The sequence below is a fragment of the Pongo abelii genome, chromosome 3 (genome assembly GCF_028885655.2).
Source record: "Pongo abelii isolate AG06213 chromosome 3, NHGRI_mPonAbe1-v2.0_pri, whole genome shotgun sequence".
NCBI classification, from domain to species: Eukaryota; Metazoa; Chordata; class Mammalia; order Primates; family Hominidae; genus Pongo; species Pongo abelii.
Genome location: NC_071988.2, coordinates 21,696,502 through 21,710,475, shown reverse-complemented (window position 1 = coordinate 21,710,475; position 13,974 = coordinate 21,696,502). Strand labels below are relative to the sequence as shown.

Genomic DNA, 13,974 nt, shown 5'->3' with positions numbered 1-13,974 from the left:
TTTTAAAGCAAACTTTCTTTATGTCGTTGAACTAGACTGTCTAAGGCCACAAGATTAGAAGTTACCATAATACATGTTACACTGTTAACTTTCAGCAAACTTCACTTTTGTTGAAAACCTTGTAAGTTTGGGATTTCAATTATTCTTTGCTATTAATAAGACCTTGTTTCGTCTAAATTAACTTAGAATTGGTATAGGTGGCCTCTTTTACTCTCTGCTGGTCTTTCCTTGCCTCTGCCAGCCGCTTATGCTGCTGTTCTCTTAACTACTGTGGAGGGGTGAAGGGGGTCTAAAACCAGCTGTAACTGTCTATGTACGGAAACAGGTCTGGGGGCTTTGGCTTACAGGTTACCTTGTGCCACACCTTTGAAACAAGGGACCTGTCCAGGCTTCCTTCTGATGGCTAACCCACCTCTAATGCCGGCCAGTCTATTTCACACAAAGTTCTAAGTTTTTCTGGAGTCATAGTGACTCCATAGTCTCCATTAAATCCTTTCTTGAAATGTTTTTAACATAGTTTCCAGTGGGGTGGGCTTACTTTGCACCTGACCCATGTTTTTTCGAGACAAAACACCACGCTCACACCACGCACACACACACACACACCACAAAACAAAGAACAGGTAAAAGGGCACACACACACTTTTGCAGTTTACACCAAACCAAAATCAAAACCAAAATCAGAGTATCCACAAATCCAAGCCAGGTCAAAAACCAAAACCAAAGTATCCAGTTCAAGTCAAAACCAGAACAAAAGTGCCAGTACAGGCACACCATGGGTGATCAGGCCATGCTTCCACTCAGATGGAGTGGGGCAAGTTCAAAAGACTGGTCTTACCAAGTTTCAGATGTCTGGACTCCAAATGCCAGTTCCTTCCCGGTGTTCAGCCACTGTGTTAATCCTCCGCGGGGGCCTGCTACATGCTGCTCTGGTGAGGCGTTCCACCGGGACAATTTCCTACCCAGGAGTGCTCTTTGGATTGCTTCACTCAGGCTGGTCGGAGTCCCCCTCAGGGATGCGCCACAGGGCAGGCTTAAGTTGCCTAAGGGGCTGCCCAGGCCCTCCCTCAGTCACCTCACCTCACTTCCGGGTCAGGGAACCAGGAAATATAGCAGGACGAGCCACAGACAAAACCTCTCAGACACCGAGTAGTAGAAGGAAGGGCTTTATTTAGCTGGAAGCATCGGCAAGCTATTGCCTTAAAATCCGAGCTCCCTGAATGCACAATTTCTGTCCCTTTTAAGGGCTCACAACACTAAAGATTTCACATGAAAGGGTCGTGATTGATTTGAGCAAGCAGGTGGTACGTGACAGGGGCTGCATGCACCAGTGGTCAGAGAGAAACAGAACAGGGCAGGGACTTCCGCAGTGTTCTTCTATACAATGTCTGGAATCTATTAATAACATCAGTTTCTAAGTTATGAGTTGATTTTTAACTACTGGGTTTAGGCCAGGCAGGCCCAGGCCCGGTTTTGGGCCTGGCGCCGGGCTGCCTGTCTTTGGTTTTGCTTCCTTGTTGTTTTTTCTTAAAACAGGTACTGAGTATAAAACAATATAAAACAATATGAGAGGGTCTCTCTCTTCCCTCAATAGGATTGTGTGGAATAACTCTGGGAAGATGTGTTCTCCATTTGCTCTGAGGGCTCCTCAGTAGAATTCAGCTCCTATTCCCACTGTGCTAACTTGCTCGATAATCCACCCTGTATTCTGTGCCTTTCCTTTCTCAGTTCCCTACTCTCCTGCCAGTGTTTCCTGGAATCAACACGAAATTAATAACTTGGTCTCAACCCCTTGACTTAAGGTCTGATTCTAGGGAGCCAGGAATGATGACATTGTCCTAAAATCACCCAATTAATAGGTGGAAGACCTGGGCGATCTGACCCAGAAGCTAATGCTCTTCATACTTTGAAGATCTATCCAGCCACCATGCTCCTGACCTCACAACTTTCTTCTCTCTTGCACTTCCAGTCTCCATCCCAGGGGAGCGTCCCAACTCCTGTCTCCAGGGATGACCCATGTCTCTGGCCCCCTGGTGCACCCAAGCCAATCCCCTATTCTAGTGTCATCTTATGGACTCATCCCCCTTGCCTGTGTGTGGGGAAAAGAAAAAGATCAGACTGTTACTGTGTCTATGTAGAAAGAAGTAGACATAAGAGACTCCATTTTGTTCTATACTAAGAAAAATTCTTCTGCCTTGAGATGCTGTTAATCTGTAACCCTGCCCCCAACCCTGTGCTTGCAGAAACACGTGCTGTGTGGACTCAAGGTTTAATGGATTTAGGGCTATGCAGGATGTGCTTTGCTTGCTTGTTAAAAGTCATCACCACTCCCTCATCTCAAGTACCCAGGGACATAAAACACTGTGGAAGGCCGCAGGGACCTCTGCCTAGGAAAGCCAGGTATTGTCCAAGGTTTCCCCCCATGTGATAGTCTGAAATATGGCCTCATGGGAAGGGAAAGACCTGACCGTCCCCCAGCCCGACACCCATAAAGGGTCTGTGCTGAGGAGGATTAGTAAAAGAGAAGGCCTCTTTGCAGTTGAGATAAGAGGAAGGCATCTGTCTCCTGCTCGTCCCTGGGCAATGGAATGTCTCGGTGTAAAACTCAATTGTATATTCCATCTACTGAGATAGGAGAAAACCACCTTAGGGTTGGAGGTGAGATATGCTGTCAGCAATACTGCTCTTTAATACAATGAGATGTTTATGTATGTGCACATCAAAGCACCGCACCTTTTTCTTTAACTTGTTTATGATACAGAGACATTTGTTCACGTTTTCCTGCTGACCCTCTCCCCACTATTACCCTATTGTCCTGCCACATCCCCCTCTCCAAGATGGTAGAGATAATGATCCAAAAATACTGAGGGAACTCAGAGACCGGTGCCAGCCCGGGTCCTCCATATGCTGAGCGCTGGTCCCCTGGGCCCACTTTTCTTTCTCTATACTTTGTCTCTGTGTCTCTTTCTTTTCTCAGTCTCTCGTCACACCCCACGAGAAACGCCCACAGGTGTGGAGGGGCAGGCCATCCCTTCACCTGTGAAAATCTTTTTCTTGCCAAGCCATGGCCATAACACACACACACACACACACATATACACATAAAAAGAAAACTTGACATTTTGAAATTGCAACCCAAGACAGCTGGTTCCTTCCTCTTCACCGCATTCCAGAGAACAAGAGAAAGAACTCTGTCTAGCAACTGTATACTTCAGAACAAGGTGTCAGAGTCAGGGTGCACCCCTCCATTGCTCCTCCATAACCCTCTTGGACACACACATCATTGTTGGCATTAACCTGAAATGCAAGGGGAGGGGAGGCTGGCTGACCAATACTAATTTCAGACAACTAAATACATGGAAATATTAAAGAGCCGTATCCCAAATCTATTAGATATCTGAAATCCAATGAAATGTATAAATCCTAATAGTGAAAACGCCAACTTATTCTACTTCTTTCCTGCCAAATGTAATTGATTGGTTTTTGCTATTGCCATCCCCATTTAATATGTACAGACACAAACCTAAGAAATAAAATAGGGCCAAACATTTTGAATGTGTTTCATTTATCAAGTTGCAGCTCCTCCTTAAGGTTTTGAGTTTCTTTAAAAAACAAGATAGTCTGCTAACTAATGTTTACCGGGTTAGAATTAGAGAACTGGACTACATTCCTGACTTCTCCATTCATTTTACAGAGTCACCTCGGGCAAGTTATTTCACAAGTCTATCTTGATTTATTTATCTGTAAATTTGCAAACAAAAGAATCATCTCATTTTTCCTGCAAAACTTGGAAGGAAGATAGAATGATAAATCTATAAAAGCATATTGAACCCCTTGGGGAGCAGCCTTATCTACTTATATACATTAAGATTATGTCAGTTTTCAGCTTCTGATGGTCTTGTCAAACCAGAGCACTATTTCCAATAGAAACTTCTCCTTGACATTCACATTGTGTTACGTCCTCAGTCCTCATATTTTAGGCTTGTTTGGCTTCAAGCAGAAAAAAAAAATAGGAATTAAATCCAAAAATTGAAAGAACTGGCAAATAAAATCACAGTTTCAATCCTTGCATCCAAGAGGACCATAGAAATTAGCTTATTGGACCAACTTGAATAGCCTCACAACAAAAACAGCTGTTTTGTGTCGAAGCAGTTGAAATATTGGAAAGATCATAGCTTGGAGAGACTGTAATTCAGTAGTTTCTCTCCTTACCCACTCTCCTCAAGTGTTCACTGTTCCTTCCTGTTACCCATAATTGTGATTTCTTTTCTTCTGTTTTCTTTCTTTGCTTTTGCCTCCACTTAAGTTTCTCTTTTCTCTTTCCCATTTCTATCTCTCAATTGTCTTATCCTTCTCTTTTTTCTCACTCGTTTTTATTGCCATTGAACATTTAACTTTGCTACATGTTGTAAGAGAGAAGGAAGAGGAGAAAGAGATGAAAAAAGCAGAATAAAAAACAAATACTTACCTAAAAACTGCTTATCATATAGAAATTGCTCAAAAATATTCAGTGCCTAAATCAATAAAAATATCTCATATTTATGGAGAACATATTTACATTAAGGAATTTCTACAGGCATTTCCTACCATCCAACAAGGTAGATGCTGTTACTATCTTCATTTTCCAGATAAGGAAACTGAAGCTCAGAAAAACAAAATAAGATAACCAAGGTCACCCAGAGAGAAAACGACAGAAGAGGACACATAACCAGTTCTGTCTGACTCAAAAATCCATGTTCCTAACCACCATACTCTCTTGTAATAGGCATATGCCTGGTGCTTTCCTGACATCAGTTCATCTAACGGACATTAAACAAGAAATAGATTGCTTAATATATGATGCAGCTGAGAAAAGCCAGACATGACTAAGACAGAGATTTGAGACACCAGCTCCAGCAATAGCTGTGTTAACTTGGCACATTATTTAAATTCTCTGAGCTCAGGCTCTTAATCTGTAAAATGAGCTTATCTGTATCTACTCTTCTGTTTGATGCAGTGATTAAACCAGCTTGCTCCATGCCCTGGTCTATTAACTAGGCAAACAAAATGGAGAAGAATATTCAAGAGAGAGGAAATAAGTCACGGAGACAGGAAACGGAAATGATTCTGCCTGGCTCAGTTTCTCCCAGATACCCTCCCTCACCTGCGAGCCAGGATTCCTCTTTCATGCTTTCCTGCGCCAAATTTTTTCTTGCACTTTCATGCACCAAGTGTTTTCTCCATCTCATTACTCCCATAAGTATAATTCTTGGCGTTCTTTTTTGTATCTCCCTACCCCACTCTGACCCCAAGGATGCCCCATAAGATCAGGGACCAAATCTGTCTTGCTAGCTATACCACCAACACACAGCCCAGTGCCTGGAGCACAGTTTGTGCTCAGAAAACACGTGTTGAATGAATAACTGAAGGTGGAAGGGCAAAGGGTAAGGATGGAGAGTGAGATGGGGCAGATGGCACTGGATATTAGGACTCCGTACTCACATTCTTCCCAACTGTCCTCAGGGTCTGTTGGAAATGCAGTCACAGTCTTCACCCCTCTCATAACTATGCCATCAGCTTCTGAAGCCCTTGAATCAAGATTTAAGAGGAGTAGCTGCGGCACAGAGGGACCCGGGAGAGACACACTGACCTATGTCCCCAGAAAAGACTGGCTTTTGAGCACCCCACCCTCTCCCATCATTTATCTTATCAGTGACTGGAGACAATTAGGTCTCCTTGATGGTGTGAAGAAATATAACTGCACTTCTATGTAGATTCAAGGTAAATCACAAAAGATATGTTATTAAGAGTAATATTATAAATTACTCCCTGGGCAGTGCCACCAAGGCCCATGAATCCAGCTGCACCTCCGCCAGCCAACAACTCCTGAATCTATACCCAGCTTTTCAGTCCTGCTATCTACCTCCAGCTCTCGAAGGCACCTTAAACTCAAGACGTCTGAAATTGAAGATAGTGAATGCCCACACCCACCCCAGGGCCCCCATAAAAACTGCTACTTCTATTTCTTCTCTCAGAGAGGAAGTACTTTTATTTTCTATTTGCCATTATGACTTGGACCACTTTGTCTTGGCTCTGTGGCAAAGGATTGGACAATTCAAATTTTCCAGAGGTCCCTTTTCTTAACTCTTAACAAAGCCATAGCAAGTGCTTCTGTCTCTTATTTACAGCCATGGTTTTTGCCTTTCAATGAGAAAGTAAAACTGAGAATAGTTTCCAGAGCTTTCAGAACTTTTTTTTTTTAATCCAAAATGTGTTTATTGAGATGGTTTCCCACTCATCTTGATTCAGAGTACTTTTAGTGCTGCTTCCTCCTGAAGGAACAACCTTCTGTAAGCCTTGCTTTTCCTCCTGTAGGCTGGCAGAGGACAGTGGAGCAGACAACACACAAAACTACCGTTTGTGCATGGCTAAATACCGTGGTGATTTTATAGCATCCTGGGCATCTCACATCCATGAAGTAGGAATTGGGGCTCTGCACCAGGTGTTTCTTCTTGTGTTTCCCCTTCTCCTGTTCTGGAGAGGGATGAAGGAGATCCTTTGCGAGAGGCATGTTCTCGTGTGGGTAGGTCATCACCGCCGGAAAGGCGCTTTCAGGACTTTTTCCATTGAAATGCAAACACCCCCCTGGTGCCTCAGAAAATTCTGAGAAATTGTTGGGTTTTGGCGATGTTTCCAGAAAACCTGGCTTTCTTTTCCTGTTCATGACTGGTTTAAGTTCTTCCCTTTCCAAGCACATTCGAGTGAAGTCAGTGGTTGACTGTCTCTTGCAGGGCAAACTCCCAACTTGAACGCTAAACAGAGAGTAACTTTTTCATTCCAAATTTGGGATTGTTACAGTAAACCTCTGAACCCTACCTTTGTTACGTCTCCTCTCCAAATGTGATTTAGTTTCTCGACATGTACCCTTCTCCTTAACGTTGTCCGTGACTTACCACAGCCCTGTAGGCAGCTTACATAATGACAAGGTACACAAAAAAATCAGTGCGTGTTGTAAAGATAATGGCAGACATTGCCTTGGATTCTCTAATATAGCCATCCTAACTGGTCTAAAAATTATCCATCTGCATTTTAAAATATTTTATACAACCCATGCTCTCTAACCCAAAGCATCAGTGTAACGTATAATAAAGCCACCAATCTTTTCTATCTTCATTTCCTCAATAGGATAAGTAATCTGAATGGGTAAACTAAGAAAGCAATTGCCAAGTGTTCAATTAACACATCACCAGATTCTGATCTTAGAATCAGCTCAGAAATGTCTTCCTTACTTATTGTCTATAATACACAACCTTGATCCTGTAGTGCCACCATACACTGGTAACCTGAAAGATGATGCGTTCCCCACTGTTTCACATGCGCTTATCTTTTGGGAAGGAATCATGTCTGGTTTTACTTTCATTGTTCATAAATTAAACTCAGTGAATATTTATTTAATAACTGTGTTACCTAAGAAAAAAACTTATCTCATGGCTCCTAGCAAATTCATGCTCAGACAGAAAAGAAGCTCTATCTCGTCTGGAGTGGAGCTGACAGTGGCTAACGCATGTGGAAGAAGAGCAAGTGAAAACTAAGAAGGAATAAACTGTCCTCTATTACTTGCTCTGCAAATCTGGTAAATCATCTGCAATCTCCATACGCACAAAATATCAGATATTCAAATATCATAATACACCCCAAATAAAAATTCTTATCAGAAATTAGAGTATAAAATTCAAGCTAAAAACGCAACTGTTGGCTGGGCACAATGGCTCATGCCTGCAATCCCAGCACTTTGGGAGGACAAGGCGGGCAGAGCACCTGAGGTCAGGAGTTCGAGACCAGCCTGACCAACATGGCAAAACCCCCATCTCTACTAAAAATACGAAAAGTAGCCGGTGGGGTGGCACATACCTTTAATCCCAGCTACTTGGGAGGCTGAGGCAGGAGAATTGCTTGAACCCGGGAGATGGAGATTGCAGTGAGCCAAGATCGTGCCATTGTATTCCAGCCTGGGCAACAGGGTGAGACACCATCTCAAAAAAAAAAAAAAAGAAAAAGAAAATAAAAGTGTCTAATTTAATAATAAACTTCTCTAAGACTCTGTTTCATCTTCTGAGACGTAGAGTCTTACTATTATTTCAGTGATTCTACAAATCAGTCATGGGCCTTTACTTACTGACGTCTTAAGTAAAGCTTTGCAAGCCTATGACCCAAAATCAAGTCCAAAGATCAGTACTCATCTTTAACAATAAAATTTACATATACAGGAAATTGTGATTGTCTCAAAAAGGAAAACATTTGAAAAACCAGCTGGCAGAAGAGACTGAACTACAAAACAACTTTTAACAATGAGACTCTAACTACAGTTCACATCTAGACACTACGAGGGCTCAGGCACAGTACTGGCCATACAGTATATGCTCAAGACATTTTTCTCAAGTTATGTAAATATATTCTAGAGCACTCCCTGAGAACCAAAGTAGCAGTTCTGCAAAAATGCTGATCAGCCAGCACATCTTCTGGATGTTATGAGAACAAGAAGAAAATGGCATCACCCATGTGAGCCATATTGACCCTGACCTTGTGACCAGGAAAGGCACTGTCTTGAACCTCTCCTCTCAGCCATACATCCCACCAGCTCTCCATTCCACTCCATGGGTGGCCAAGATGTATTTTTCTGAACATATTTTATACACTTTAGCAGGCTCCAGGAGATGAGATTTTTTGGGAGGGGTTCAAACTTGAGACTGTAACTAAAGTTCTAGTATTAATAGCAAGGTTCCTAAAGATGGATTTTAAATAGCAATAAATTTAATAATCAAAAGTACTTTAAAACTGTAATTCACAAGGCAAAACTTGTTGATTGGAAACTCTCCTTAGCACAATAGATTTCTCTTTTATTATGGACACATACACACACACACGTACACACACACACAGTCTTTCCATATGAAGCTAATAATACAGACAGGAGGACTGGGGAGATGTGTGGAGGTTATCAATTATCAATGTTTCTATTCTAAGAAATGCAATGAACTTACTAGTTATCACTAGAAGAAAAAAATGCATTTTTCTTACAGTTGAGGGATTGCTGAGGGAAGTATAACATATTTGTTATAAAACAATTTAAACTGGGCAATAAGATTTTGAGTAGGTGACATACATATGTAGAAAATGGAGATTCTTTAAAAGCAATTTGCTCAATCCTTTGAACTTTCCAAGTGACCAAATTGACGAGGAAATCAGTACAATCACTTTACTGGGGAAAAGAATACTGGAGAGAGAATCTTCTCAGTTGAATCATAAATTCACTCAATTTTTACTATTCTGTCGCCTGTCTCCTATTTAGAATGCCATTCTGGGATTCTAACATGTGATACAGAACAGTACTGAGGGCCACAGGATCCAGGGTGGCAGAGGCAGGGAGAGGTAGGGAGAGAGCTAGGTTTAGCAGCCTACTGCTTTAAATCAGCTCTTCTGTTACATAGCAAACATCGAGATGTGTCAGTTTGCAAATAAATAAAATGAAAAATTGCTTTCAAAGGCCTCAGAATCGTCCTTGCTGGGAGGCATTGGAAAAAAGTTGATTTCAATAATTGAAAGAGAGTTTTGCAGTGCGTGAACAATCAGCTCTCCAGAAGATCCTGTCTACACAGCCCACTGACTTCCACGATATCTGAGTTAAGATTGTTCTATACCCACAAACAAGCCAAGAAGACTAAAATCTGTGTCTCCTTTTCCAGATTCCATTAAACATGTGAAATGTAAAAGTTAGTAATTAAAATGCCAGTGAAGATCTGGAAATGATTGCTTCCCTAATATGGCCATATTACCAAATGAAAAATTAGCCCAGTCTGGGTTGAAGTTTTTTCACTTGATAAAAGAAACACTGTCACAGACACCCATACTTTTCCACCACAGCAAAGGTAGACGAATTATTTGGTTTAAAAATCTATTTTTTCAATTCCAAAGAATGGGAATTAAGTTCTCATTTATTTTTCTACCAGTGGAAGCCCAACTCAAAACAAAATTTTAAAATACTAAGTTTGATTTCACATCCCTAGAATCAGGAAAGGATGACCTTATTTATAACCCTGCTTCCAAACAAGGCCACGTGGAAAATATTCCACAACAGCCAAAATAATTCCATCAATTGTAATGACCTTTCAAGATGATCAGATCACTACATTTTATCTCAGTCATTCATTCCGGAATTGTCAGATCTTTTTGTTTGTTTCATTTTTAAAAATTTGTTTACCTTAAATGACAAGTAAAAATTGTATATATTTATAGTATACAACATGTTTCCATATACATATATATTGTTGATTGGCCAAATTCAGCTATTTAACAAAGCCCTATCTCAAATACTTACCATTTTTTCGTAAAAAGAACACTTAAAATCTACTTTCTTAGCAATTGGCCATTTCCATGTCTTCTTTGGAGAAATATCTACTCAGATCCTTTGCCCATTTGTAAATCAGGTTATTTGTTTTATTGTTATTGAGTCATTTGATTTCCTTATAGATTTTGGATATTGTCCACTTATCAGATAAGATATGTGGTTTCCAAATATATTCTCCCATTCCATGGGTTGTCTCTTCATTCTGTTGATTACTTCCTTGCTTGGGCAGAAGCTTTTGAGTTTGACATAATCCCATTTCTTTCTTTTTGCTTTTGTTGCCCGTGCTTTTGGGGTCATATCCCAAAAATCACTGCCCAGATCAACATCATAGGGTTTTCCCTTCTATTTTCTTCTGTACTTTTACATTTTCAGGTCATACATCTAAGTCTTTAATCCACTCTGAGTTGATTTTTGTGTATGTTGTGTGATGAGGGTCAATTTTTATTCTTCCACATGTGGATATCCAGTTTTTCCAGCACTATTTGTTGAAGAGACTGTCCTTTCCTCATTAGGTAAGGAAAGTCTCATCTCTGGGCTGGGAAGGAGGCATGAGATCATAAGAGAATACGGGGAGTAATATATCACCCGCCTCTCCTCCCCTGGATATTGTGATCCACATGGCAGTGGGGTAGACATTCCCTCGATATGGGGAGTAATATCATCCCCATCTTGCCCCCTGGATATGACAATCCACATCGCAGGGGGGTGGGCACTCCCCACGATATGGGGAGTAATATCACCTCCCTCTCTTCCCTTGGATATTATGATCCACGGTGGACCGACAGCTTGTTTACGAAATTGTGAGCAATCTCATCTTCCCCTCTTGAAATTACGAACTATTTCCAGACAGGTGTATGACCTATGCAGTATTGGCAGTAATATCGTCCTCTCCCAACTCTTGATATTCAGAACAATATCACAGGTGTGTTTTTACTCTGCGATATTAGGTGTCATATCCTCTCCCACCTTGAAATTAGGAACAATATCACTGGGTGCGTGTACATGTTCTGTGATATTGAAAGTAATATCGTCCTCTTCTCTCCTGGATCATGGGAACAATATGACTAGGGGGTGTACATTTTCTGCGATATTGGGAGTAGTATCATCTCCTCTGTCTTTGAATATGAAGGACAGTCTCACAGGGGGTTGTACACTCCCTGCTATATTGAGAATAATATTATCCTGCCCTGCGTATTCAAAAACATCACAGAGTGGCTGTACACCTCCTGCGATATGGGGAGTAATATCATCTTCTCCCCTTCTGGATATTAGGAACAATACCACACGGGGCTGCACACTTTCTGCGATGTTGGAAATCATATCAACCTCTCGGCCTTTGAATATTAAGAACAGTATCACAGGGTGGATGGACACCCCCTGCGATATCGGGAGTAATATCAGCCTCTCTCCTCCATGGACATTAGGAACAATATCCCAGGGTGGGTGTACACCTCCTGCTATGTGGGGAGTAACATCATCCTCTCCCTTCCTGGATATTAGGAACAATATCACAGGGTGGCTGTACACATCCTGCGATACTTGAAGGATTATCATCCTCTCCCCCTCCGGATACTAGGAACCGTATCACAGAAGAGGTGTACACTCCCTGCGATATTGGGAGTGATATCATTCTCTTCTTTTGTGACTAGTAGGAGCAATGTCACCGGGTGGCTGGACACCCCCTGCTCTATTGGGAGCAGTGTTATACTCTGACCCATGGATGTTAGAGTCAATATCACAGGGTGGGTGTACACCTACTGCGATATTGAAACGAATAGCATGTTCTCCCTCCCTTCTAATACCGCACAGGGTCTATCACAGTTGTGTGTAGACCCTGTGTGGTATTAGAAGTGGTATTAGTGATAATGTCATTATTAATCATTAAGTATTATCAATAATTATGAATAGTATTATTAATTATGAATAGCATTATTAATTATTAATTGTGAATAGTATTATTAATAACTATTAATTGTGAATAGTATTAATAATTATTAATTGTGAATAGTATTATTAATAATTATTAATTATCAATATATGATTAATAATCATTAATTGTGAATAGTATTAATTATGAATTGTGTTAATAATTAATTATAGTGTTATTAATCATTAATAGCAACGAATACAGATTTCTAACATGCTATTAGTTATTAATTATCAATATTAATAGTTGTTATTAATCAATATCCATTGCTAAGCTTTTATTTACCATTGCTAATGTCACTATTGATTATTAATATTACTCATTATTAGTATTAATAATATGAATTTCATTGTAAGCACTTTAATTACTAACAGTAATGACTGATATTAGCATCATTTTATTAATATTAATAATTGATATTGGTTATTAATATTAATAAATATTATTCCTGATATCGAGGGGGAGACGATGTTATAACTCCCAATATCACAGAAGGCGTACACCACCCGTGTTGTTCCTTATAGCCAGCGGGTAGAGGATGACATTACTCCAAATCTCACAGTGGGTGTACATCCCTTCTGTGATACTGTTCCTGATATGCAGGGGGGGAGAGGATGATATTACTCCCAATATTGCAGGGGGTGTAGACCTCTCCTGTGATATGGTCTCTAATATCCAAAGGTGGAGAGGATGACATTTCCCCCAAATTCGCAGGAGGTGTACACCACCCCCCCTGTGATATTGTTCCTAATATCCAGGGGGTGAGAGGATGATACTAGTCCTAGTACCACAGGAGGTGTACACTCCTTAGTGATATTGTTCCTAATATCCAGGGGAAGAGAAATGATATGACTCACAATATGGCAGAGGGTGTACACGCCCTCCATAATATTCTTCCTAATATCCCGGGGGGATTAGAATCATATTAGTCCCAATATCACACGGGGTGTACACGACCCCTTTGATATTGTTTCTACTATCCAGGGAGGGAGAGGATATTACTCCCAATATCGCAGGGGGTGTACACCCCCCCCCACCAACATTGTTCCTCATATTTAGTTGGGGAGAGGATGATAATACTCTCAATATCTCAGAGGGTGTACACCCTTCTTGGGATATTGTTTTGTAATATCAAGTGGGGGAGAGAATGATGTTACTACCAATATCGCAGGGGCTGTACACCCCCCTCTTATTTTGTTCTGAATATCCAGGTTGGGAGAGGGTGACATTACTGCCAATACCGCAGGAGTCGTACACCCCACCTGTGGCATTATTCCTAATATCCAGAAGAAGAGAGAATGATATTACTCTCAATAGCACAGGAGGTGTACGCATCCCTGTGATATTGTTCCTAATATCCAGTAGGGGAGACGCAGATATTGCTGGCCGTATCGCGGGGGTTGTACACTACCTCGGTGGTATTGTTTTTAATATCCAGGGGGAAGAGGATGACATTACTCCCAGTATCACAATGCGTGTACACCAACTCTGTGGTGTTGTTCTTAAACTCCACGGAGAGGGGGATGAAATGACTGCCAATATCGCAAGGGGTGGACACCCTTTCTTGGATATTGTTCCTAATATCCATGGGGGAGAGCATGATATTAATCCCAATATCGCTGCATACACCGCTTTTTAATATTGTTCCTAATATCCCGTGGGG

General features: G+C 41.1%; 1 protein-coding gene across 1 annotated transcript; it reads right to left on the bottom strand.

Moving 5' to 3' along the window:
* Nucleotides 1-6,228: 6,228 nt before the first annotated feature.
* On the bottom strand, nt 6,229-6,718 carry LOC100436988 (small ribosomal subunit protein eS27-like). The gene has a single exon (XM_009239841.4). It carries the CDS (start codon nt 6,701-6,703, stop codon nt 6,296-6,298), a length of 408 nt encoding a protein of 135 aa, XP_009238116.2. The 5' UTR covers nt 6,704-6,718; the 3' UTR covers nt 6,229-6,295.
* Between the last annotated feature and the right edge of the window lie 7,256 nt (nt 6,719-13,974).

What these genes read in the sequence shown, in the direction of transcription:
- LOC100436988 (XM_009239841.4), bottom strand. Translation starts at nt 6,703, where the DNA reads ATGAACAGGAAAAGAAAGCCAGGTTTTCTGGAAACATCGCCAAAACCC.